General features: G+C 47.4%; 1 protein-coding gene across 1 annotated transcript in view; it reads right to left on the reverse strand.

The window, feature by feature from the left end:
• Nucleotides 1-25,604, reverse strand: part of DNAH3 (dynein axonemal heavy chain 3) — a 1,861,430-nt gene that overhangs the window by 1,417,219 nt on the left and 418,607 nt on the right. Inside the window, exons 16-17 of the mRNA XM_069647670.1 lie at nucleotides 15,941-16,094; nucleotides 12,502-12,646 (exon numbers count right to left, since the gene is read on the reverse strand). Of these exons, the coding sequence (XP_069503771.1) occupies nucleotides 12,502-12,646; nucleotides 15,941-16,094 (299 nt within the window). The remainder of the gene's footprint in view (nucleotides 1-12,501; nucleotides 12,647-15,940; nucleotides 16,095-25,604) is intronic.

A 25,604-nucleotide genomic window follows, 5' to 3' on the forward strand; every position in this document is an offset into this window, starting at 1 on the left:
GCCGAGCCCGGAACTCTTTTATAGTACAGTAGAATAACGTGCTAATCCACTAATGGCTATGATTGTTATTCCCTAGCGTTCCTATTTCCCCAAATAATGATGGGTATTGTCTTCTTTCACTGGTTACCTCTCAGGTGTTTTGTGACTTTCCTAATGTTTTTATGGTGTCCCTGATCATTATTTTCTCTGTTGGTGGTCAGGATAAATGAAATGGGGTGGCAGCAGCAGAGGTTTTAAAAAGCAAGTCCCCTATTTTGTAGTCAGGACAAATATTAAGTTATGTTATGTTACATGGCGATTGTATAGCGCCTGAGTGCTGTGGTGATGAACGGCCTTTGGAAGACCGTGGTTCGAGATGTGAGGTGTGAAAGTAGGGTTGTTAAATGTGTGTGTGCATTTTTTAGCCAGCACGAAGGTAGGTAGGGAGTGGCTAGGTCCTTAGAATTTTGAAATGTGTGTGTACATTTTCTTTGTTTTTTGCCAGCCTGAAGCTAAGTGGGGAGTGGCTAGGTCCATAATAGCAGCCCATGGAAAATGCAAGAGAGGATGGTTGCTGTGATGAACTATCAGCATAAAAGGAGAGTCAATAAGACGGATTATATGCAGAGCTGGACCGCATTTTCTCGTGGCACTCAGCTGCATTCTATTGGAAGTAGTGATGTGTATTGGGTGGGTGAAGTCGAGCTGTGGTTATTGCAGATCTATGTGGTGACTGGCCGTGCCCTGGTAGGGGTACAGCTATGCGATGGAGCATAGCTATGCTATGTCAAGCACTCCATTACGAAGGAGTGTTTGACATTACAGAAGCAATCAAGGCCTGCTGCAAAGGCAATACCGGCTCTCTGTCCTCAGCAAGAAGAGAGCTCATATCCAAGCCCACGTCTCTGCGGCATCTAACAACTCGGCTGAACTCTTGAAAATCTGCAAGGAACTGGCCAATCCTGCCGCAGTCTCTACCTCTCCCGTCCCTTCCCAGGCCCTCTGCACGGCACTGGCTTCTCACTTCATTTCTAAAACTCAGGACATCCTGTCCTCACTCTCCTCCTTTCGCCTCCCCCCCCTCTACTTCCGGCTCTTCCTCTGGCCCTTCCTCAGCCACCCCTCCTCCCTCCTTCAGGTTCACCCCTGTTCCTCCAAAACTATCAAGGACCACATCGACTGCCTGGCTCCTGCCCTGGCTGATTTCTGCAACCACTCCTTCGCAACTGGAGTCTTCCCTTCCCCCCTGAAGCACTCCCTTGTGCACCCTCTCCTAAAGAAACCCTCTACAGACCCCGCCTGCCCGGCTAACTATCGCCCAATCTCCATCACTCCCTTTCTGGGCAAGCTCCTGGAGAAACTGGCCATCTCCCAGCTTAGTCTCCACACTGAATCTGTTGGTTGTCTTCATGACCATCAGTCTGGTTTCAGAGCTACCAAAAGCATGGAAACTGCTCTCCTTAACATCTGTGAAGACCTGCTCACCAACCTTGACTCTAATACCCTGTGCGTTCTCATCTTGCTTGACCTCTCTTCTGCCTTTGACACTGTCAACCACGCCATCCTGCTGAACCGTCTCTGTGATAACCTGGGTATCACTGGTCAGGCTCTGGCATGGCTGACTTCTTTCCTCTCCAACCGACCCTCCGAGGTCCAACTGGGGTCCTTCTTCTACGACATCTTTTCCTCCACCTGTGGTGTCCCGCAGCGATCTAACCTCTCTCCCTGGCTGTTCAACCAATACCTGGCACTCCTTGCCCATCGCATCGCCACTCTCTGTCCCAACTTTCAGTGCTATGCGGATGATACCCAGCTCATTTTCAGCCTACCCTCATCCTCCTCCTCTCCTTCCCTCATCTCTGACTGTCTGTCTGCCATCCAGGAGTGGTGTGCCACCAACAACCTCTGCCTTAATGCCAGTAAGACTGAGATTCTACTCATCGGCACACCCACTCCCTCCTTACCTGCAGCTCTCTGGCCGGCCTCCCTTGCCCCTCTTCCTACTCCCACCTGTAATGCTACCGGTGCCGTTAAACCCACTCCGCCCTATTACGAGGTTCCCTCGCGGGACCTGGAAAGGACATCTGGTCAGACCAGAAGTCCTTTCCGGGTCCCGCGAGGGGACCACAGAGCTAACAACGGGCCCGTTATTAATGGGCCTGTTAGCTCCGTCCCCATTCCCATTGAGCCCTTTGGGACTCAATGGGAATGGGGATTAACTTTTACAGGGTCCATGGAATGGGCAATTACCGGGTCCGCCAAGGTTGGCATGACGCAGTAATTGCCCATTCCATGGACCCGGTAAAATTTCATTACCGGCGGCAGTGTCGGGGAGGTCACTCGAAGCCAGGGCACCTTGGGAAGGCTGCGCACAGATAATGAACTGCAGTACAATGTTACCTGAATACCAAATGGAATGAAAACTCAAACCAAAGATAAAATATGCATTTTAAATACCTAGCTGAATGAAAACTTTAACCAACCTTGAACTATAAATATAATGAATACAGAACTGATGGAAAACGTGAAACAAGAACATGTTTTGCATAGTGAATATGGGGGAACTTCTAAGGGATGAAAGTTAAAAGGGAAAGTGCCCAATTAAACGCAAACTTCATAAAAGAGCGCAAGTGTGAAAGAGTGTCACAGAAAGGTGGGGCATGAACCAGATCACTGCAATACAGTGAACCTTATGAAAGAATACAGTGCTAAAAGGCCAACGACTGGCACAGAGGTGTGTAACACATAATGGCAAAGTCTAGAGGCTGACAAAGAGAAGCCAGGAAAGTGTGAACCTATACATATAACCAAGAGGCCGACAAAGAGAAGTCAGGTGAAGATGAATCTGTACACAGGAGTAAAACAGAAGAACCTGTGTAGGGCTAAAGAGCCTTGGGTTCCTGGTTGCACGACCTGTTATGGGTGGTCCGTGTGGTCTGACAACTGCGCCTAGACCAGGGAACACTGAGGTCTGAAAGTCAAAGACATTGTGAAATACATCCAGAAGAAGCACTGGTGTTGCAAACCAGAAGGAGGTTCAAGTTGGCCTGGATCTGTGTTGAACTTTGAAAGACTGAAACAATTATCACTTGTGGTATTGAAGTCTTGGGGAAGGGAAACCTGAGACCTGAGGAACTACAAATGCTGTCTTGAGGACGGAGCCTTAAGACCCTTTTCTTTTGAACTGTGTTGCTTGGAACTTGCAGAAGGGAAGCCCGAGGATTGTGTGGAACTATATTGATTTGAATTTGAGAAAAGTAATCTTAAGACTTTTGTGGAACTTTCTTGAACTTGCGGAAGGGGAACCAAAAAGGAGGCCAAGACCCCCTGGGAGAAGCTCAGACTTTATGTTGAACACTATTTCTTTGATCACTGACATCCCTACACGTGGTTTAGCTTTAGTTGTGAGGACAAAGATAGGTTTTGACACAGGCAGGCTTTTCAGATGAACTCTTCGACTCAGACTTTCCTTGGTTTCGTTCAGGCAGGAAAATCCCACCTTATCATAGGGCAAGTTAAGCATTCAACCATCCTGACATTTACTTTAATACATTATTTTATTTTGAACTTTAAGTCTGTTGTCTGTGTCTTTGCTTCATGATGCCATCACAGTACTTACATGCTTGCTAGTGTTTATAGTTTACTGGTTCTCACCATGCCCCTGTTATTTTATGTTTGGATGGTCACCTCAGGTAGATGGCCCACATTTAGACTGGTATATTTTTAATACTGTTTGTTAATTTACCAAAGTACTTATGAACTGATAGTTTTATATGTGTGACTTTATTAAACTATATATTTTTTCGGTATATCAGTTGCTGTATTTTCGAGAGCTATGAGGTGGACTAACTGCACCTCTGTGTGGATTTACTACCCCTACCTGGAATTTAAGCCTTGTCACTCTTCCCATGCTACCCATGCTTCAGACAGGTTTGGATTCCCTTTCTTGTCAGTGTATCCATCCCCCTTCCAATTAGTTCGTGTAGCATCCTCAACAGAGGGTGGTACAAAATCTGCCTTAACAGCAGTTAAGTAGACTGCAAACGCTGGTGAAAGAATGTAAGAGCATATGTCCTAACTGCGGATCAACCAAAAACGAAGGCTTTACTTGTGAGTGTAACTACTGCAATCTGTATTAACAGGTGTAGATCACTAACAGCAATCCCTCGAAGGTCTGCTGTGTACATGCAATACCAGTGAAGGCCAAATGTGCAGGAACTTGAAGGATAAGGACTCTGTATCTCCCAAGGATGAGTGCATTGGCTGGAGGATTTGGCCGGTTGACCCACATAGTTTTCAAACACTATAACACAAGAATGACTATGATAGATGGAGGGTCTCTGTTAATACTACGATGGACAAATAACGTGACTTTTCCACAGCACCTGATGAGGTATTGACCTGCAGGCACCCAACCTCCTGAGGCACCATGCTCATTCAATATAATTTAGCCAAGACTACCCATTCTTTTCCCTCCCTGTATGTATTCATTTCGCTGATCCTTGTTTTAGCACAGAGAATGCAACATCCTAGTCAATCTACCCCTCCCTTTTATGTTAACCTGGTAGACAAATATTTGGTACCCTGGTGTACTTCATCTGTGAGTAGTGCAATTGGTTTTAATCACACAGTGTGGGTCCTCCTTCATTATTACTGAGGTGGTGACCTGTGTGAGGTTCGCTGGTGTTGGTAATGCATTGTGGGTGACCTTTTTGTTTTACATTGGTGGCTTCCTTTTCTGTCTCGGACCATCTTGCAGTACTGGTGCGCCAGTATCCTGTATGAAGCACAACTGTTGCAGTCCTGCAGTGCGAGTTACATTTTACTATTGGGTGGGAAGTGTCCTGTGTGAGGCTCAGTTATTACACTCTAGCAGTGAATGTTACCTTTCAGTATCGCAGTGGTGGTGTCCCATTAGGTATGGTGTGCACTTGTGACAGTGTTACAGTGAGGGTCACCTTTCAGTGATGATGTACTGTGGGGTGACCAATTGTCACATCAAGGATCACTTTTAAGGTTGTAGCTGTGGCTTTGATCTTGCAGGTGGTGCACTTGTCTTAGTACTGTGGCAAGGGTCACCTTTCAGTATTGCAGTGGTGGTGTCTTGCCTTATGGGAGGTGAACTTGTTTCACGGCATTCTGCAGAATTTGAAGATTTTAAGTGGAAAGGGGAAAGAGCTGCATGCTGGGCACACTTGTAAGCACATCCTTCTGTGAATCTTGAAGTGCTTTCATGCCCCATCTCCTCCGAGCACCTGCAATGAATGTCGGGCTGTGATTCTGAAAAATGCACCAGCAAAACGCAAATATAAATGTGCAAATATTTATGCATATCGCAGCCAGAGCTACACACAAAACTTTTGAGAACAAGAGAAGCAAGAGATATAGGACAAACCCTGCATTTTTCTTTAATATTATTTCTAGGACTGGGCTTTCGGCCTGTCGAAACGGAAAGTATTTTGTATTCCCCATTACCCCTGTACATACAGGGGCAGAGCAGAACAACAGCCATGGCTGCGGAGAAGAGCCCTGTGAAAAGCCTAATCAATTATGATTGGCTGCCATGAAACAAGAAAGGCTATAAGGCTTTTCAGCCATGATGTTAGTCTCTGCTAGGGGCGCCGGCACGGCCAGTGGCCCGTGAGCCATCCCCTATAAAGTAGGTTTCCTTGCCCGAGAAGCGCAATGGTGATCATGTGACTGCTAGTCACCAAATCAGGTCCCGTTATGTGTAATGGAACAGTCCACTGCAGAGGCAGAGGTTGTGCCACGTGGGTAGGCTGGGCGGAATCGAACAGGTCTGGCATGGTGCTGCAAAGCCACGCCACTCAGGGCCAGAGGATGAGGCATTAGGAAGCTTAGTGTTAATGTAACCAGCTCCATTCATCATAATTACTTTTCCGTATGAGCCGCTCTGTCTACAACCGTGTAAAAACCCAGAGAATAGTGACACTGGGGCCAGGTTCCATGTTAATGTTTGCACAGTTGTACTGAAATAAAAGCTGACCCGACCTAAAAGCATACTGTAGTCAGATTTTCGTAAGCTCCCTTTGAGCGTATAATGCGTAGATTTGATCCCATGCATTTTCGTTGCGTGCATGCTGAAGAGCTCATTGGACTTGACTGCTCTGCAGCGACACAAGTCGATCATCCGAGGGGAAATGCTTGCAGGGACGTCTCTATGAGGGGGGGGGGGAACCGGGGCACGTGTCGCAGGCCCCCACCCTGGAGGACCTGGAGGGGCCCCCACAGATCCTGGAGAGTGTGAGAAAATAACACGTGCCAGCCTGCCTGCAGCAGGAGGCACGGGCGCACCGCGCACGGCTGGCTCCCCCTCCCCGGCCGTGACTTTAATTTAAAGTTTAATCGTAAGTAACTCAAAGGCCAAGAAGTAACTAAGCAACAACATAGTGCTCTCCTCTCTGTGCTCCCACCCCCACCCCCACCGGGCCAGCTTAATGATTTCGAGTTGACAACAACAAGAGTGAAGCCACGTGAGTGCAGTCTCCCACTTCGCTTGGATGGATCATAAATCATTGTTGCAGGCCATGGCTGGGCCTGGGAGGGACCCAAATGTTACAAACAAATGACAGCCAATGAAAACTACCATTCTGTTGTTACTATACAGTATTTGATACATTCGGTATAGTAACACAGAATGTGCAGTTTTAATTGGCTGCAGTGAAATGACAGGGTGACGTGTTGTTGCCACAGGAGAGGCAGCGCACGGCGCCACCTTCATTTCACGAGTTGTCTAGGCATGGCGCGCGTCGGTCTTGAGACAGAGCCTGCTGCGTGCGCCCAGCCTAGTTGGGCCTTGCCAGTGTGCCATGCCAGCAGTGTGCACTGGCCACCCCCGAGGCCCCGACAGGAGACAGAATCCCCGCCGGCAGCCTAGCCGACTCCAAATCAGGTAAGAGACGACCATAAGTGAAGTCAGTGCCAGTGCCCCAAGTGATTCCAAGTCCCCCAGGTCCGGGCCGGGCCCGTGCGGCGGAGGCGTGGTCCCCGAGTCCGACACCTGGTCGTCCTCCTAGGCCCAGGGCCCTGGCCAGGACCCAGCAGCCAGGAGGCATCAGGACACCAGTCGGAAACCTGCTAATATGCCCTGCTCTTGCACACACTTTCTTAACAGACCAATCTTGCAATAATAAGCCCCCTGTGCTTTCCAGCGTTGTGTTCGTTTGTGCGGAAGCCAGGATGAATGTAGTGCATGCATCATGCATTGCAGTCATCTTGCCTGCGCTGGAACCAAAGTCGCCTAGGTAAAGCAAACCCCCATAAATAGCTCAATTCAATGGTAGCCGCGGGTCATGTACAGTCCAGGCTGCGATTAACCCTGAGCAGCCTCCCCCGCGGGCACCTCGGTGCAGCAGTGCTGATCAACTGTCATGCCATCCGGCTGCTGCACCCGCCTCCCAGGAGCACAAGTGGAGGTTACTCACATGCTCTTACGCCTGCACCGTGTCTCCTCATTCTCACTCTTCCCTTAATCTCCTAGGCAGCATGCTACCTTTGTCACCATCGAGCAGACTAAACACCGCCCATGCCATGTACAATTTTTCAAGACAATGTTTGTGACCATTGGTTTTCTGCCACCCCTGGGTACCAGGTCACCTGTAGGACACATTGGTTTCAGTTTATAATGAGCCCTGCAAAGGGGTATCATAGCCTGATTAGGTAGTGCCGGTTCCAGAGCTGAAACAGATCACATTGTGTTAGGGAGAATTCTCATTTATGGCTAATTTCCCTCACCTAGTGAGTCCCCCAGCAGCTCTGCTGGACTTCTGGAGTTTATTTTTTTCCACCTGGTAAGAGTGAGAGCTTTTCCCCCACTCTGACCTGTGTTTTGCTATGTGTTTCCAACTATTTCTGTGATTGTGGACTCTGAAGTACACCACTTCAGTAGCCCCCTTCTTGGTGTGTGTCACACAGCACCTTCAGTGCTGTGGCACAGGGTTGTCATTGAGACTTCCCTCGACTCCATTTCTGAGGCGACTACTGTCCCCCAGAAAAGGGTAAAGTTACCATTAACTTTACTTGGTCAATCTACCACAGATCCAGTACACCCCATATTCCATGGAGTACTGGAAAGGGTTAACTCGTACCTCTTTTTATCTGTACCTCCTAGAGCATTGTTTCGCTCTTTTAACATTTAGACTTGGCTGGTGGCAGTGGTATCTACCATAACTTTTCTACCGCGATTATATTAGATAAACGTGGTACTGTTCTCGGCTATTATATTAGCCTTGAACATAAACCTGCTTGACCAAATCGTCTTTCTTTTGGCTCCGGTTGGGTTTATTCGCCATTTCTTTTTGTTAAAGTCCTTCTTGTGTTTTACTTTGCGCTGCAAACTAGGTTCGCCTTCTTTGTTCACTGTCTTTTGGGGGGCTTCTGCCCAGAAGCTCTCCTCAAGGCGCCTGGGTGTCTAGGTGGGCTGAATGTGAGGGAGGCGTGTAGTCACCCCCTGCACAGGGTATCCTAGGAAACCCAAGTCACACTTTGTCATGATTGGCCAGGGTAGTTTTCCGGGCTGGACAACCCCCCTGCTGGGGGAATGACAGCCAGGCTGCGTGAATGGGGTTTTTTCGCATAAAAGGCAAGTCTCTTGGGCTAGAAGTCAGAGAGTCGCCACTGGAACTACAAGGAACCGAACAGAAGCGGAGAGAACGACGGCTGTTGCAACTACCCCGTCCCGGTGAAGCCCTGCTGCAGTCCTGAGCCATCTGCCCTTCAACGACTCAGAGCTTGGTGGGGATAACCAGCTCGTCTTCTAAAGCCAGAGGATCCTCTTCCGTGGTCGAAATCGCTGCACACTGCTGTAGTGGTCCGGATAGCCACCTGAAGAGCCTCTCCTGTTTTTAAAGAGTGCACCTTTTATTCCGTGTCGCTGCTGCCGGCCTCATCCCTGTGTGGTGCAGACCCCCTTCAGACGTCCTCCCTTCTCGACGAAGCTCCAGGAATCGTGGGTCTGCGGGAAACCAACAGGAACAACTGCCAGGGCACCAGATGCACCAATTAGAACAAGGTACTGTGTTCTGTTGAGGAAACTGGGTGAATCCCTTTTTCTTCATTTCCAAGGCTTGACCTTGTCTTCCCTCCTTCTTATAACTTTTGCTTCCGAACATTGACAATATCGAAGTACTTTTGGCTCCGTTGAATCGTGAACTGTTAGACCGTGTGATCTTCGGCAACTGGCCCCGGTGTCTTGCGACCCTGGCTCCGGCCCTTTGACTTTTGAACTCCTTGCTCTGAATGTTTCTGGATTCTGCCTGCCTAACCAAAATACTGCCTGTGATTTTTGCCTCCAACTCCCTCTGGTTATCTCAGGTGCTAAGTGTGTTTTTGCCCCGGTAGCATTTCATGTCACGGATACGCGTTTGTTTAGTAGACGGAACTGTCAAAAAGTGATTGCATTCATATCTGCGGTAACGTGTTTTTGTGTCTAACACCGGTTCATTCCAACACAGGGTACTTACCTTGAGACTTACTGTACAAAGTGAATTGGTTAGTTGTAGTATATTTAACGTGTGGTTTTTAATTGAAGTTTAATAGAAGTGTTGTGTTTATAACGAATGGTTTAAAAAATAAATTTACTTATATTTTTCTACCTGAAACCTTGAGTCAGTGTTTGCTTGAGTCTCAGTAATTGTGGTCCCTTTGTGTAATCTCTTCTACTGCTCATATACTCTTGAGATAAACCTGGCTGCTCCGCCACTGCTACCACTATGACATAGTAGTACAGGCTTGTACCAAAGGTAAAACTTGTATCACCACCTGTAGTCTTAATTGTGTGTAGTGGTTCCTAAGGGCACTACACGGGGTTCTGCCTAACACATTGCAATTGTCATTTTCCAAGTCTAGGCTCCCGCTTCCTACTGCCCGGGCTGGTCGTCACTGCCCTCCACGCCGAGGCCACCCACCACATAGGCTGTCTTTTGCTGCCATGCCATTGTTTGCGCCCACTCTCTGCGCTCCTCGTTGTTTCCACTCTGCTTGTCATCTGCTCCCACTGCACTGCATGCCAGTGATGCCACCGCCCCCCACCCCCTGTCCCCCCGGCGCCCACTTCTCTTCAGCATGCCACTCCACCTAATATCACTCCCTGCTTGCCACACGACGTGTACCTGCCTACCATGCCTAATAGTGCCCGTCGCTATCACGCTGCACACAAATCCAGACTGTCCCTTCCCTGTATTCACTGTGTGCTGCACCTCTTCTGCCTTTGTATCAAGGCGATGCTCCCACTGCATGATTTTCCCACCTACGCTTTCAGGAGGCTAATATAACGTACGTACGCACTCCCTGCTTCCCTACCCCGACTGCCTGCTCCTCTGTCCACCATGCCAGCTGCCCTGCTTTCTCCCCTGGGGCCCTGCCTGCTTCTCTCTCCACAATGACCACTGCCCTGTGGCCTGCTTCTTCTTCCGCAGCTCATCACCTCCGATTGCAAGTCTTCACATTACAGATGTGTGCACCTGTGCATTTGCATCTGTTTAAGGAATAAGCAGAACACATACAAAAACGTTAAGGGGCTGGGACACAGACAAAAAGAAATAAAAGGGGCGCAGTGGGTTTTCCCTCTCCCCATGTTTAAGCAATGCAACTACACAGATGCACATACGTGCACATGTCATCATAGGCACTTCCTGTACGGGCTCCGTTGCCGTGTCGGGTGCTCCCCGCCGTGCTTCCCACGCGAGCACAGGTCCAGTCCTCAGGTCGTCCCTCGCAGCTGCACCGACGCTCTGAGTCTGCACAGCACAAGTCACAGGCGTGCACTTCTGCGTGTGTAGGTATGATAGAGTGCCTGCACCTGTGTAGGCGTGTGCGGTGCGCGGCCTGCAATTTCTTCTCCGCAGCCGTGCCCCGTTTGCCCCAACATAGAGACGACCCTGCGCAGCCCATAGATATTTCTTTATGGGATGTCGGTGTCCTTGTATGGAGAGGCACTCAATAAACGTTCCCAAAAAGATGAAGCTTGCCTTTTCGGTCCCCAAATAGATCGTGTGGGTTCGAGGGGGGAGTATGATGAACCCTCGAGGGCATAAAGTAATTGGTCAAACACGGAGTGGGGTTCACGTCCCAAGTGTGATGGCTTCCAGGAGCATAGCGGATCTCATCTAAAATATCGTCGTGCAAAAAGTTAATGCAGCGTGATTCTTGCAGGATGGTAGCGAATGTAACATGTTCTTTTCAGTGTTCAGTATTCGTATATGTAAAGTGAATGAATGGATTTTCATTTGGGATATTTTGTGTTATTAAACAACTTTGTCTTGAGTGCAAGCGTATTGAGCCCTTTCATTTCTAACATGGAGACATTCCACACTCAGCAGTTTGTGGGCCCTCCACATTTTTCGAGTCACACTCTACTGTGTAGCTTAGCTCCCCCTTTTACTCTGGAATGCAGTAGCCATTGGAATTTCCATTCCATATAGCTTCATGTCATATATCCGTCGGGAGAAAATGTGAGTCAGAGTCGGACTGAGCACCTTTAACTCTTAGATTTCTACTGCTTTAGATTTTCTGAATCCACCTAAACTAGCTAAACGCAGGGACGTAATTTCACCAAAATGCCAGGGGTAGCGAAAGTGACATTACAAGTAAGGCAGTCTAGAGGCCTGGTACTAACCTCTAAAAAGGTCCGAGGGGCATTAACAACTGGGCACAAGAGGGAACAGGAATGGGGTCCCTCTCCACCGCCTTCACCTCAGGGGTAAGACTGGCTCTGGCAACTACCCTGGTATGCCTCCCAGTGCAGCCCGCTGCAGGAGGCAGAACCATCATCAGCCATGGCGCTGGTTTCTAAGTGCGGACCCGGGGATCAAACTTGTGTGGCCCCTAAGCTATCCTCCCGCCACATTGTGCCCTGTAGTTCTGGGCCCTTCAAACATGCTTTTGTCATTTCTGTACTGCCTTATTTATTTAATGTTTTTCCAAGTGCTTGTACTTTGGACACATTTATACAGGGAAAAAAGGCTCATGTTGAACTGTTAGGTTTTCATTTTGTTTAATAAATGCTTGCTTAAAATCCTTTTCCTATGTTTTCTTTCAAAATGAATATATTATTCGAAACAAAAACAAAGTGAAATGTACTTAATATAGCATCCTCTTGGGGAAACAGATCACAGATGTATAATGTTTATATTTTATTAACAACTAGATAATCCATTGGAAGCTTAGAGGAGTATCTGTTGAATTGGACTCGAGATATGTAATCCCTTCCTTTTTTAACATTGGGAGGGGGCATGGGTGCCATGTCGCGGGGGCGACATGGGTTTGGAGAGGGGTGGGAGTAGGACATGTGTTTTGGGGGGCAACATGGGTTTGGGGGGGGGGGCATGGGTTTTGGGGGGATATGGGGCTCCAAGGCTGTATTTGCCCCCGGTCCCCAAACTGTTAAGATGGCCCGGTCTCCCTGCCCTTCAATTATGTTACATTTTGGCATGTTCATGAGACTCCCAGAGGTCAATAGAAGTAAGCACTAGTAGTCGCAATCCCATAACATCCCATTCTCACCATTCAGCCATTCCTCTGACTTGATCTGGAATTCATACGCAGTCACCCACAGCTGCTCGTAGGGAAGCTTATTTAAGATGGTAGCTTGAAGCAAAGGGAACTGGCTCTTCTCATGCTCGAGGAGCTCTTCTTCCCTGTTGATAGCCTGTGGAATGAATGGGGAAACGCATATTAACACGGGACACAGTTCAGGTGCGACGCAGGAACACAATGAAACAAACAATGTAACAATAGCACAGGGGAAATATGACACTGTCCGCTGTACGCTTCTGAACTCTGAAGGAGATGCAGTCCTCTGTTGTGGTTTGGGTTATCTAAAATATAGAAAATAATAACTCCTTCAGAATCATAGTGAGAGAAGGGGTGAGTTGTTTTGCACCTCCAGAACATTTTAAGCACCATAAGGAAAATAACCCTTTCAACACGACTCATTTTCTTTATAAAGGACCCAATAGATCACCAAGAACATTGCTTGAAAACCTCAAAGGGCCGATTAGGATTGTGGTACGTGGCATAAGAGGGCCTACACACGTCATATCTATAAACCCCTCTATTTACAAGGTCCCACGCTATTTAGAAAGAATACATGTGATTTACATAAGGAATTGGCATGTCATAAAGATGAAGCCAAGTAGACAGGTAGAATAGCAGGCCTGCCCAAACTGAATCCGGATAGGACTTTTTTGAATGAATGATTTTTCTTAGAGTAGCATGTGAAATACAGGACAGTAATAATGGCGGCAAAACGCACTGCCCCAGGACCCATCACATCATCACTAACGCTGTAGCCCACCTACACAATACAAAGGTTAAAACACGCTAGTAAATACAAATATGGTGCCGGCAGCCACATCCTGCTAAGAACCGAGAAGACGCAGACAAAATCCCGAATAACAATTTTAGTATACATCCGATTAAAAGATGGCCACATGCCTTCAAACCTTGCCTTGTCATCACTACTCAACGGCTTAATTTCCACAAATGCTGATATAGCGATCACATTGTCAATCCATTCCTCCATCGACAATGACTTTTTGGGTTTAGACCAATTTTACCGTAAACAAATGGTCGCAATGACCATTTGTTCTAAAAGTGCTACCACCAAAGGTTCGAAAACCAAAAGTTTGAACCTTTGGTGGTAGCATTGTAAAAAAAAAGAAACAGGGGCTGCGGGGGTGTCCCCCGCATCGCCCCGCTCACTATACTTTATGGTATAGTGAGCGGAGTCATTTAAAGAAGAAAATAAAAGGACCCTACAGCACTGGTTCCTGATCACGGAAGTGAAAGGGAACTGGCGCTGCAGGAACCCAGCATGAAGACAAGGTAAGTGGGCGTTGTTTATGGTGTGGGTTGGGGGGGTGTTATGGGTGTGTTGTGTGTGCGCGAGAATGGATGTTTGTTCGCATGAGAAAGGTGCAAACCTTTGGTAGTTCGCACCTCTCATGCAAACGATTTGCCCGCGGTACTTTCAATCGCGGGCAAATCACTCCGATTCTACTTTTTGGTCTTTTTCAAGATCGTTTTTTTCGGTTTCGGCCAAGTTGAAAAGACCTACCCAACCAAAAGTCCGAAATAAGTACTACGAAATGTTCAACCTTCTAAAAGTTCGATTTTTGGTTGGGTAGGTCTTTTCAATTTGGTCTAGGGCTGCGGGGGTGTCCCCCCAACCCATGCACACTATACTGTGAGTGGGGGTTGCAGAAATGCAACTTAGTCCAAGTAGGCACAGGTCTTTCCCACTTTGGACTTTCCAAACGGTTTCCACCAATAAAAGTGATAATGGTTTTCACATCAGCAAAGTTACCCCACAGCGCCACCTTGTGGCAACCGGCCTTCATTACTATAGCATGGAGGAAATGGTACTCCCTGCAAGAGTTAGGGCTCTGATTCCAACTCGTATTAATGCTCAAATCCCAGGTGAGGCTTACAAACAGATTACTCCTAATCAGGGCTGGCAGTAAAACATGGGGTTGGGTTTGGTGCTGGAGAAGTTGACAAAGATTACAGGGGAATTGTGCAAGTCCTGCGAATCCTTCTTTCCTCTTTCCCAGTATGCCAGGGAGACCCATTGCTAAACTCTTTTGTGAAGTCATCTTGAATCCAGACATTTATGAAGGTGAAGCAGCTTACCCAAACTGGATGGTTGGAGTTTTTTTTTTTGTTGGCTCCACTCATCCATCTCCCTTGTCAAGCCCGTTGTAAGAGCTCACCCTACCTCCAAATCAACCGAATGATGTCTCCCTTCAACACAAGTTTGATTAAGTGATTCTATTAATGGAAGATGCCACTATGCATAGTTTGCTTTTTTGTTGAAAGGAAGGGTCTGATGTACAGGGAGGAAAACAATGTAAAGTAGGAAATGAAAAGCTGATGCCAACTGTTGGTTCGTACCCCTTTTTACCTCCTTTCTACCTCCTTCCAACTAATCCTCAGGACAGCAGGTCATTGTCAAAACACAGGAGCATATCCTGAGCCAGTTGTTCTGGATGCCCATCTTTCATCATCTTAAACATTGTTGTGAAACCCACTTAATTTGACAAAACTTATGTAGATCAGATGTGGTGAAATCTCTGCTTCAAACACATCATTAAGGAACCTTACTCCCATCTAGGAATTGAAATCATAGAGCCCTGCAATCTTCTAGAGATGTGAACCGATTCATTTTGGTGGTGGTTTATAATGCCAACTGTTACCCTTAGGCATTCCCTTAGAAGAACAATACCACTCAACTAATCAGTATACCGTTCTTTAGCCAGTAGGGTCCCTAAAAGAAACGTTGAACTAAATAGAGGTCAACTTGCCTGTCCCACTTACTGGCAGAGATTAATAAGATCCAATAGCTTCAAACACAAACTTGTGGCCAGGCAGTCTCATTCTATGGCTGTGTACTTCTTTTCCATGGGCAAGCATTTTCTATTTGTGTACAGGATGGAGCGTTCACCAAGTCCCATTTCTCTTGAGACAAAACTGCCTTGATAACTATATGAGAGGTGTCAGTCTGCATGCTGAATTACTGGGAGGAATCAGGCAAGATGAGAAGTGGGGCTTCGCACAGTGAATGTTTCAACTCCTCAAACGTCTCCTGAATCTTTCTGGTCAGGCCGCTAAGTATTTGGCATGTACACCTAGAAAATAATGTTCCCAAAAGTTGTATTGCAGTCATTGACGGCCAATCTTTTGGTTATGTCTCCATCTAAATATGCTACTTTAGGTCACAAAGGCTTTAGTTCCCAGTGTGCTATGGACCGTAAACACCGTCTACTCATGTAGGTCTCTGTGGTTGGCATCTGGTTTGTCTGTGTAATCCTGGTTGGTTGTCTGGTGCCTTGAAACAGTTCACTTAGTAGTTGTTTGCATCTAATATACTTTTTTCATCCATAAATATTTTAATAAATCATTAAAAACTAAAAAGAGAATTGATGGACATAATAATACAAACCTCGAATTCAGCGGAAGCTGCCATCAGATTTGAATCTAGCTCACGTATTTTTTCAACATTATTCTTCATTTCTTCCATTGCCACTTGATCACGTTTTCTGAAGTAATCTACGTCTTTGGTGTATCCTTGCAGTTTTTGTTCAAATTCAATACGCCTGCAATTAGAAGCCAGTTTTTTACAATTCATTTCGTATGTCTACAAAAAGAACAAAACTAATATTTTCTGTCCATACCAATGTTTCCAGACCCCTTTATAAGTCAGACACATTGTTGAGCATTAGAGGGCATCACAAGTGAAAACGCCTGATTCTAAATGGCAGTGGCTCCAAAGCCATGCTCATTTTCTTCATGATAATACACACGATAGACCAATCGCATTTAAAGCTTTTTTTGATATTTTCTCATACTGAAAAAAGACTGCAAATACATTTATATTTGCTCTTTACATGGTCATGGTAGAATAAGCTGTCTGAACTGCACCTTCCCTTAAAGCATCTAGGACATTGTTGCAGGACATTGCTAAATCCTGGATGATGCAATCCAGTATCAACATTATGCAAAAGTCCATTTGAACATTTCTTAGAGTCATTCCCTTCATAACGTAATCAAATCAACACCCACACACTGTAGCCCAATCCTACATGTTCACTGGAGCATCATCGCTAGAGCAAGACACTTCTTAAGAACCCAAGGTGCAGAGCTCAGTCCAAAGGGCAGTGTCCTGAATTGATAACGATCTCTCAGAAACACAAACCACAGAAATTATCTATGCTTGTTTAGGATCGGCCAATGCTCTTCAGATGTATAGTGCAAAGACAATTCCCCCTCTTGAACCAGCAGGATTACATTGTAGAAGGTCACCACCTTCAATGTTTTCAAGACAATTCATTTGTTCAGAGGGTGACTGTGCCTTCTGACTCTCTTTTGAATGAGGAAGTACCTTGAGGAGTCTCTCTGTACCCTGTCCCCTTTGGGGACCAACCTAATGACATTCCTTATTCATATCTACTCCACCTCTTCCTACAGCAGACTCCAGTGTTTCTTGAAGACTTGTCTACCCTGAAAACTGGCATCTACAGAGTCTAATGTCCCGTACAGCTGCCTCATATTGAATAACCATTGTAGGATGCTTCTCCCAGTCACACCGATTATGCGGGACAACTTGTCTGGGGGCAGTGTGAACAAATCCCCACCTGTTGCTGATTTTTATCTCAACACCAAGATATATTCTAGATAAGGCTGATCCCTGAAGAACAATGAAGCAAAGTCTGGAATCCTGAAACATTTTGTCTGGCCAACCAGCTATAATGAAGGTGCTGAACCAGCGTCATATAGGGGGGGGGGGGATGGGGGTGAGCCTGCAACCTGCAGGAGTGAGCAAAGGGGGACAGAGCACCCTAAAAGGGGGTAGGGGGACACAGGACAACCAAAAATACAGTCCTAATATGCGAAGAGAACACGTGGGAAATTGCAGGAGTGGCGATGTCTTACATATATTAACAGCTCAAAGGACCTACGTATAATTAAGCATGCTACAAAGATGGCCTATCTTAAATAGAACAAACATAACAGGGAAAGTCCCCATGTCTGGGAAATCCCGCTACAAGCACATTATCAACTTTCTGCGGGCCAGGGGGGCAGGGGAGCAGAGCTCACACAGCACATCACTGGCAGACTGAGCCAGCTGCAGCCTCATAGGGTGATGTCAACATAGGGCAGCCAGCCAATCCTGTGGGCACTCGGGGATGGAGGGGGAAGTGGACCTGATCCAGCGATCCTTTCACGCCTAGAAACACTTGTGTACAGGAGCGTTATAAATGCCATATCATATCATTCAAAGGGCTACAAATGCCGATTGGCAGGTGGTTATGTGAATGGAAGCTGAGTGGAGTGGTGTTCCTGGAGGAACCAATCAAGCCATACGTTTTGTGTCCTTGTGTGGTGGCCAGCCTTCAGAGTATGAACTACAAACACTGCTAAGGCCAAAATTCAGAAGGTACCATGTGACTCTCTCCCTTCCCACCAGAAGCAGGGTGCCTCGTGTCTTATTCGCAGTGGTGCTGACCAATGGCAGATCAATAAAGCACCAGTGGTCAGCAAAAATGTTATATTACTAATTACAAATTGTTCCGGGGAGGGATAAGGATCGGTGTGGCACCATATGGGAGGGATCTATTGGGATATGGTTGATTTGGTCACTCCAATCATGTTTCACTAACATATGCACAGCCCTAAGGATATGACATAACACAGCCAATGACTGCCCTGGGAACAAAGGAAAAATATGCACATTCTAACTGTAACCTTTTCAAATGCTTGGTCATTGTACTCATCCTATAAAAACAAACGTTTGTTGTGCGCCCTCTTGTCAACTCTCATCAACTAGTGCCTTTCCACTGTGCCGTTTGATTTGTGCTTACCCAGCTATAATAAACAGCATTACTTCTTGCCCGGTGTGTGCTCTTTTTGACTACTATTTTTTATTTGGTGTGATCAGAGGACCCCTGTATACACAGCAGTGGTTGGGCCCTGAGGACTTCTGGTCCCAATTTCAAGATCTTATGCATGCTAGGGGCTAACTGGGCGAATGTGTTGGACCTACAGGTAAGAACGAAGTCCTCCCCTTCAGTGGCACCTGAATGTACAGATGAAGGTGACTTGCCACGCTAGACATCAAGCCCTGGAAGGCCACATTGTTGACTGGGAAAGATGGGATTGGGGAAACATAATTTGACTTGATATATGATATGATTGGTTATTTATAACACGCTTGTACACAAGTGTTTTTAGGTGCTGTGAGAAACTCATGGTGCCAACACGCAAGACAGACACAAGTGCTCACAGTTCAAGGGTGTTTATTGAACAATGAAAGTTGTATGCAGATTGGAAAAACACCTATTCTAAACCTATATCTAAGATGGGAGCAAGTGTCGACCATAAAATGAAAAATAAGGCAGTCCTAGCGATGTTGTGTCAAATTAAAAGGGCCTATACTAAGAAACCTATTGCCAAACATCACTACTAATACAAAAAGGGGTGTGGATAGTTCTCAAGAAAAGAAATAAGTGTTCTCAAATGATATATCAGGATGCAGTAGCCTGGGACATCCTTCCCCACATTTTGTGCATGGGGTAAGGTGGGAGCTTGGAGCACAGTACTGTCTCAGGCTTCTCCAGCACAAGGCAACAATTCCAATGGCAGTTCTCAGGACCGTTGATGACCAAGTATTGTTTCCTTTGAAAGTCTCTTGCCTTCAGGGCCTAATGTGTTCAAATAACAAAAACAAAAGTTCCTTTAACCAAATGAAAGTTAGTTTCCAAAGTTCACTGGGTGACAGGGTCACCCATGGATCTCCCTCTTCAGGGCGTTGACCCTTCTCAATTGTAATCGAAAAGTTCAGAGAGGGTGATGGTTTCACCACTGGGTCCCCCTCTTCTGGGCTGACCCTTTACATTTCGTATTCCTTACTTTTATATACGAGTTCCTTTTCTTCAAGCTTGGATGATCGCTTCACCACTGGATCACCCTCTGCCAGGCTCGGACCTCTCTTGACTGCTAGTATTTGGGTGATAGCTTTTTCTCTGGCACCCCTCCTTCGAGTTTACTCTTGCCGTCTCTAACTTTCTACTTCTCTTGAACTGCCGCGTGGCAGCCCTCTCGCTGTGCTGTCTCCTGTAATCTCCTTCCTCGTACTGTGCTCTCTTGCTCCACCTTTTATCCCTGTGGGGAAAAGGAAGGGCCATCAGGTGTGTGTGTGATTTAAGTCAATTGCCTGACTTTGCCTGACCCTCGGGTTGGGACATGTCAGGTACACAGGTTTATCATTAATCCGTTGTCTACTGTGTGGTGCAAAGGTGCTCGTGCCAGAAAAGGGGGGTAGGGGCAGTGTCTTTGAATGTACTACGTGAGAGGATGGGGGAAAAGGTGAGGTAATCCTATTAGGCCTTGTGTCATTCGGATCGTGCAAGTGTGACAACGGGGAAGGGAGACAGGGCAACATGGCTCTGAGTAAGTGCAGCCAGGGCAGCGTGGCTCTGGGTAAGTCCAATGAGGCAGGAGGGCTTTAGAAGTAGCAGTTACAGCCCCTAAGTGAGTGGTAGGCCAGGAGGCAGTGCAATAATGACTGGTCATGTAGGGGGCCAGTGCCCAGTGAATCTCTGACGGTACCAAACAACCAGTCAGGGCAGCAGACACAGTTAGCAAGGAAGTGAGAGAGAGAAGGCAGAGGGGAAAAGGAAGGTCTTGAGCAGCTTTCGGAATTTCATGTGGTCTGGCTCAAGTCAGAGGGGCGGGGAGGCCATAACAGAGGGAGGCACCTGCAGAGGAGAGAGATCTACCTCTGACTCTATGCTTGTAGAAGTGTCTTGCTCTCAGAGAGTTAGAAGTAGCTGAGTGAAGGGCTCCAGAAGGAAGGTATTTAGGCAGAGAGAGTTGGATATAGTGAGTACCCCGGCCTCAGAAAGCCTTGTGGACGATGCAGAGGGTCTTGAACTTGATCCTTGTAGCCACCGGAAGCCAGTGGAGAGATTTCAGGGCTGAAGAGATGTGGTCCCTGGGCTTGAGGCCAAGGATAAGTCTTACAGTCCTGTTCTGGATTAGTTGCAGAGGGCAAAGGGTAGAGTTAGGAAGATTGAGAAAGAGGCTATTGCAGAAGTCAAGTCTGGAGAGAACCAGAGCTCTGGAGACAGTGAGCTTCTGGGGCAAGGTGAAAAAAGGTAGAATGCCTCTGAGGAGGTGCAGCTGGAAGTGGGCCTTCTTGGCAAGGTCATTGATATGAGGAGAGAAGGAGAGAGTGAAGTCAAAGATGATACCAAGGTTTTTTGCCTCACCGGAAGGTGACGGTAGAGGGCCCAAGGAGGGCAGTCAGAGTGAGAGAGGCAAAGCAGGAGTCCCAATAAGAAGGATCTCAGTCTTACTGGCATTGAGGCAGAGACCATTCTTGAATTGCGGATAGACAGCCAGGAATGCGCGAGGAAGGAGAGGAGGCTGAAGGAAGCATGAAGGCGAGCTGACTGTCATCCGCATAACACTGAAACATAGATGAGAACGTGGAGATCAGGTGGGCCAAAGGAGACCGATAGACATTGAAGAGCCAGGGTGAGAAGAGCCAGGGTGAGAGGATAGCGCCCTGGGGCACAACACAAGTGGAGAGAGGTGGTGGCGAGAACGACCCAAGTTGGACCTGGGAGGGTTAGTCCTGGGGGAAGGAGGACAGCCATTCCAGGGCCTGATCCGTGATGCCCAAGTTCACGCAAAGTCAGTTGATCAGGATGGGATGATTGACTGTATCAAAAGCAGAGGAAAGGTACAAGGAGGATGAGGACAGAGGGAGAGCTGGAATCAAGATTAGAGAGCAGATCTTCACAGGGGTTCTGGAGCACAGTTTCAGTGCCTCTGGCTGCTCATAAAGCCATATTGATGGTCATGGAGACAACATACAGATTCAGTGTGCAGTGTAAACTGGCAGATCACCAGCTTTTCCAGGAGTTTGGCCAGGCTTTTTTATGAGGGGGTGCACAAGGGAGTGCTTGAGGAGAGAAGGGAATGATCTAGTGACAAAAGAGTGATTGCAGAAATCAGCCAAGGCTGTGTTAGTGCTTTAAAAATGCAAATAAATAAAAATTAAACATGGTTAGTCCAAAAGAGAGGAGTAGTGAAAGGGTTGGAGAGGGGGATGTCAGAGGAGATGAGAACATCCAAGGTGTGCCCAGCAGAGTTTCTCGGACCAGAGGGTAGAATGGAAAGGGAGAGTCACAGAGGTTATGTAAGAGCTGCAGAGGTGGGATTAGACGCATCCAAGTGGATGTTGAGGTCTCGGAGGAGGAGACGCTGAGAGGTAGAGGCAAGGAGTGAAGAGGAGAGGTGAGCCCCTCCTGAGAGGAAGGGGGTGACCTGGCAAGGTGGCCTGTAGATGGTGGCCACAGTCGGGGAGAGGCCAGGAGAGATAGAGAGCCTGCAGACCAGGCATTCAATTGAGGAATAGGCTTGCATAGGAATGACAGAAGAAGGCACCCACTCAGGAAAGATCAGGGCCATTTCACCTCAGGGCCAGTTGGTTCTGGGCTGGGATCATGTAGCCCTCAGAGACGAGACGGTCAAACCTCGTGACAGAGCTGGCCGTGAACCATGTCTAGGTGAGAGCGAGGACATCCAGGTCAAGGTGTTCAGGGAGGTGGCAAATGTCAGAGGAGTGTTTGGCAGCAGAGTTGAGAGTAGCTACGTGGAGCAGGTTGCCACATTTGAAAGACCAGGGTGGGGAGTGAGGTTCACCCAGCGGAAGCGGCAGAGGGGCCACAGAGTGGGCTGACGCAGTAGACAGAGGTGGCAGAGGAGCCAGAGAGATGGTAGCAGGGGTAGCATGAGAAGGGAGGAAGTTGATAAGACACAGGAGACACCCATCAAGGAGGAGGAGATTGGGCTAAGAGGCCTGGACCATGACGGTACCATTAAGATACACATTGATGATAGCTTTGGAGCAATGGAAGGAGGCCAAGAGGACCTCCCATCGGGTGCCACCATTAATGGAAGAGGAGGAGAAAGGACAGAGAACAGAGACCATATGAGGGTCCATAGATATGGAGAGGGAACGACAAAGAGGATGTTGGTGAGAGTCTGTCTAGAGGAAACGGTGATGTAGGTATCTGTGATAGGAAGGACTAGGTTGCAGACCAGGAAATCCTTCTTGAACTTTTGACTTCCAGAGTTAGTGAGAATGATAGGATAGGAGATAGAGTAGCAGTTGGAGAAGATGGGAGAAATTGAGAGCACCATAAAGGGTGTGAGGAGCAAAGAGGAGGAAATGAGGGATAGAAGAGAGAGGGGGAGGAGCAAAGACCAGCCCTGTGCAATGCAGGCTGCACAAAAGGCGGGTAACAACAGAAGGAAACACAGTAAAAGAAGCACACGCAGGTAACCCACCACAAAGGGAATACAAGAATACAGCAAGGACTAAGTACAAGGGTATGGTACAACCTAGAGGGGAGGTGCAAGTGAACACAGCAGTAACCAACAGTAACCTTTAATCAAAGTGGGAACCTAGAGAGTTGGAGAGAGCTTAGTGGGTGCAACCGAAACTTGGTAACCAACAGTAGAGTGTAAACCCAGAAGGGGAAATACAGAACTAGAGAGCACAAACGGTAATCAATAGTAACTAAAGTAGAGTTGGAACCTGGAGGGGAAACAACTGTCCTCGTGAGCACAACAGTAACCAACAGAAACCCACAGTAGAGTGTGAACATACAGCGGAAGAAACAGACCTAGTACGGCTAACTGCAAGTGATTACAGCAGCTTTAAAAGAGTAAACACCAGCGGTTTGGAAAAACTGATCAATCTTGTTTCAGTTTAGTCATTCCGACGAGTAAAAACACTTTTGGGCAAATCAAAAAAAGTGACACGTGTATACTTATCCAACATGTGACATTGCATTTGTGAACCACGCAAATGCTCCTCTCAGTGACACTATCAAAAAACAGAGAATTTACTACAATTTAAGAGGCGCTCATAAATATGGCCAGCAATTACTGCATCAATATTCCCTACCCATCTGTGCTGCCCACAAACTCCTTGTGAGTGGTGACTTCTCAAAGGGCACTTCCTCCTCATCTTGAAACTCTTCCCCCCGAGTATATAGTTGTTTGGACTTCAGGAACTACCTCTGGTCCATGGTCAACCATGCAGTAGAGAGCTGCAGCACAACTTCAAAGATCCTCTCCATCAGGACTGGAGAAAAGCCTTGTTCTCCACTCATTGTAGCCATTGGACCCTCACTCTGCCTGTGCTGACCAACCTGACTGCTCTGAAAGGTTTGGCATGGTGAAGGATTGATGACCGTGCCACCTCAGCAATGGTGGCCAGTGAAGTCAGGGGGTAGAGTGATCCCTGGATCTTACCCTACAATGAAATCTTTATGTGTGGAAGATTCTGGTTCATGAACAACAAGAAGAGTCCCTTGATGACAGGCTCCAATAAAAAAATGATACTTGTTATAATGGATTTCGGAACTCTGGCCTGGTGGGCAGAGGTTCAGAAGGCCAGCCTAGTTTCTTAGAAGAGGGTAACTTTCTAGACAAGCCAGACCAATCAAGGTAGCATTGGCGGCGGTCAAGACTAAGGGCCTCATTACACGGTAGGCGGTAAGGGTTTACCGGTACCGGTAAAATACCGGTAAATCCTTACCGCCTTACTACGAGGTCCCTTTGCGGGTTGGGGAATTTAACGCCTGCTTTTTGCAGGCGTTAAAAACCAACCCGCAAAGGGACCAGAGGAGCTAATTACGGTACCGCAATTTGCGGTACCGTAATTAGCGCCTTCCCCATTCCCATAGAGCCCTATGGGGCAAAAATGGGAATGGGGAGGGGCAATGGTGGAAGGGGGAATTACCGCCCCGCCAACCTTGGAATGGGGCGGTAATTCCCCTTTCCTCCAAGGCGGTACCGGTAAATTACCGGCATGAACCATGGCGCTAATAGCACCATGGTTTACCGCCTACCGTGTAATGAGGCCCAAAGTCTCAAGAAGGGTGAGGGTGAATGAAAGACATCAATGAGCACAAAGAGTAAAGGACACCTTAAAATCACTCCCAGTCAGGTGTATATAAATTAAAAATACAAATACATTTATTCAAGGCCTTTGAAGTTCAACACACAGTAATAATCACAGTAACACTTCTAAACCAACACAATCCTACTAAAATACATAAATACAAGACCTAGTGGCCTAAGGGGTTAATGCACCAAGTGGGTCCACAACCTAGAAAGGGAAGGAAGTAGGCAGTGCAAAGAGACTTTATGCAATTCTGCAGTAATCACAATCCTAACTGAAAGGCAGTCCAATCCCTACGATGAGAGGAGCCTATTTCTCAAATGTACTTGCACTGCTGGCGCACGCGGTAGTGCAGATGGGCGGAACAGGGTCTTTTGTAGGGTCTGTAGCAGCTCAGGAAAGCAGATGAGGTGATGAAGAATAAGTTCCCACTATTCGAGGAGGTTCTCCCCAACAGGGCAGAGCAGGTTCCAAGAGTTGGGAATAGCTCGATAGCTAAAAAGAGAGGGGCCCTTAGGGGCCACTCACGCGTAAAAAGGGTTGGACGCACTAGGGACCACCGGTAAGGGTTGCTAGTTCTCACCGACCCCCCTGGCGCACTCCAGACCAAATTTCAGCAGTCGAGTCCAATTCGGTTGCAGGTTCAATTCTGCGGCTCTGCGGCTTTCAGCGACAAATTTACAGCGTTGATTCCCAAATGGGACAGTGGCGATTTCTCTGCTCCTGGTGGATGGATCAGGCCAGTTTCACTGTAGTGGGCTTCAGGGGCAAGAGGGGCATAGAAGCAGTGCACCTGGAAAGTTCGTCCCCACGGCTGGGCGACACGGTTGCCGCATTTACTCTGGATAAGGCTCCCTCTTTACTCCAGACCTGGGAACACAAAGTGTACGGAATTCGGTGTGAGAGTGCGGTGAACGCAGAGCTAGCGATGTACCAAGTTTCAAGGGTCTCTTCGAAATGGCGGCTGTATCAGGGCAAAGGTCCTGCGCAAGCTGGTCAGCCCACTGGTTGGCCCAGGGACACTTCTGAGAAGGCTTACTTGCAGGGTTTGATGACGGTGCAGAGAATAGTTAGTCCCACTATTCTAATGGGTCGAAGCGTCTTCGCAGACCTTCTAGTTCGA

This window comes from Ambystoma mexicanum, chromosome 2q (assembly GCF_040938575.1).
Source record: "Ambystoma mexicanum isolate Mex_15411 chromosome 2q, UKY_AmexF1_1, whole genome shotgun sequence".
Lineage (NCBI taxonomy): Eukaryota > Metazoa > Chordata > Amphibia > Caudata > Ambystomatidae > Ambystoma > Ambystoma mexicanum.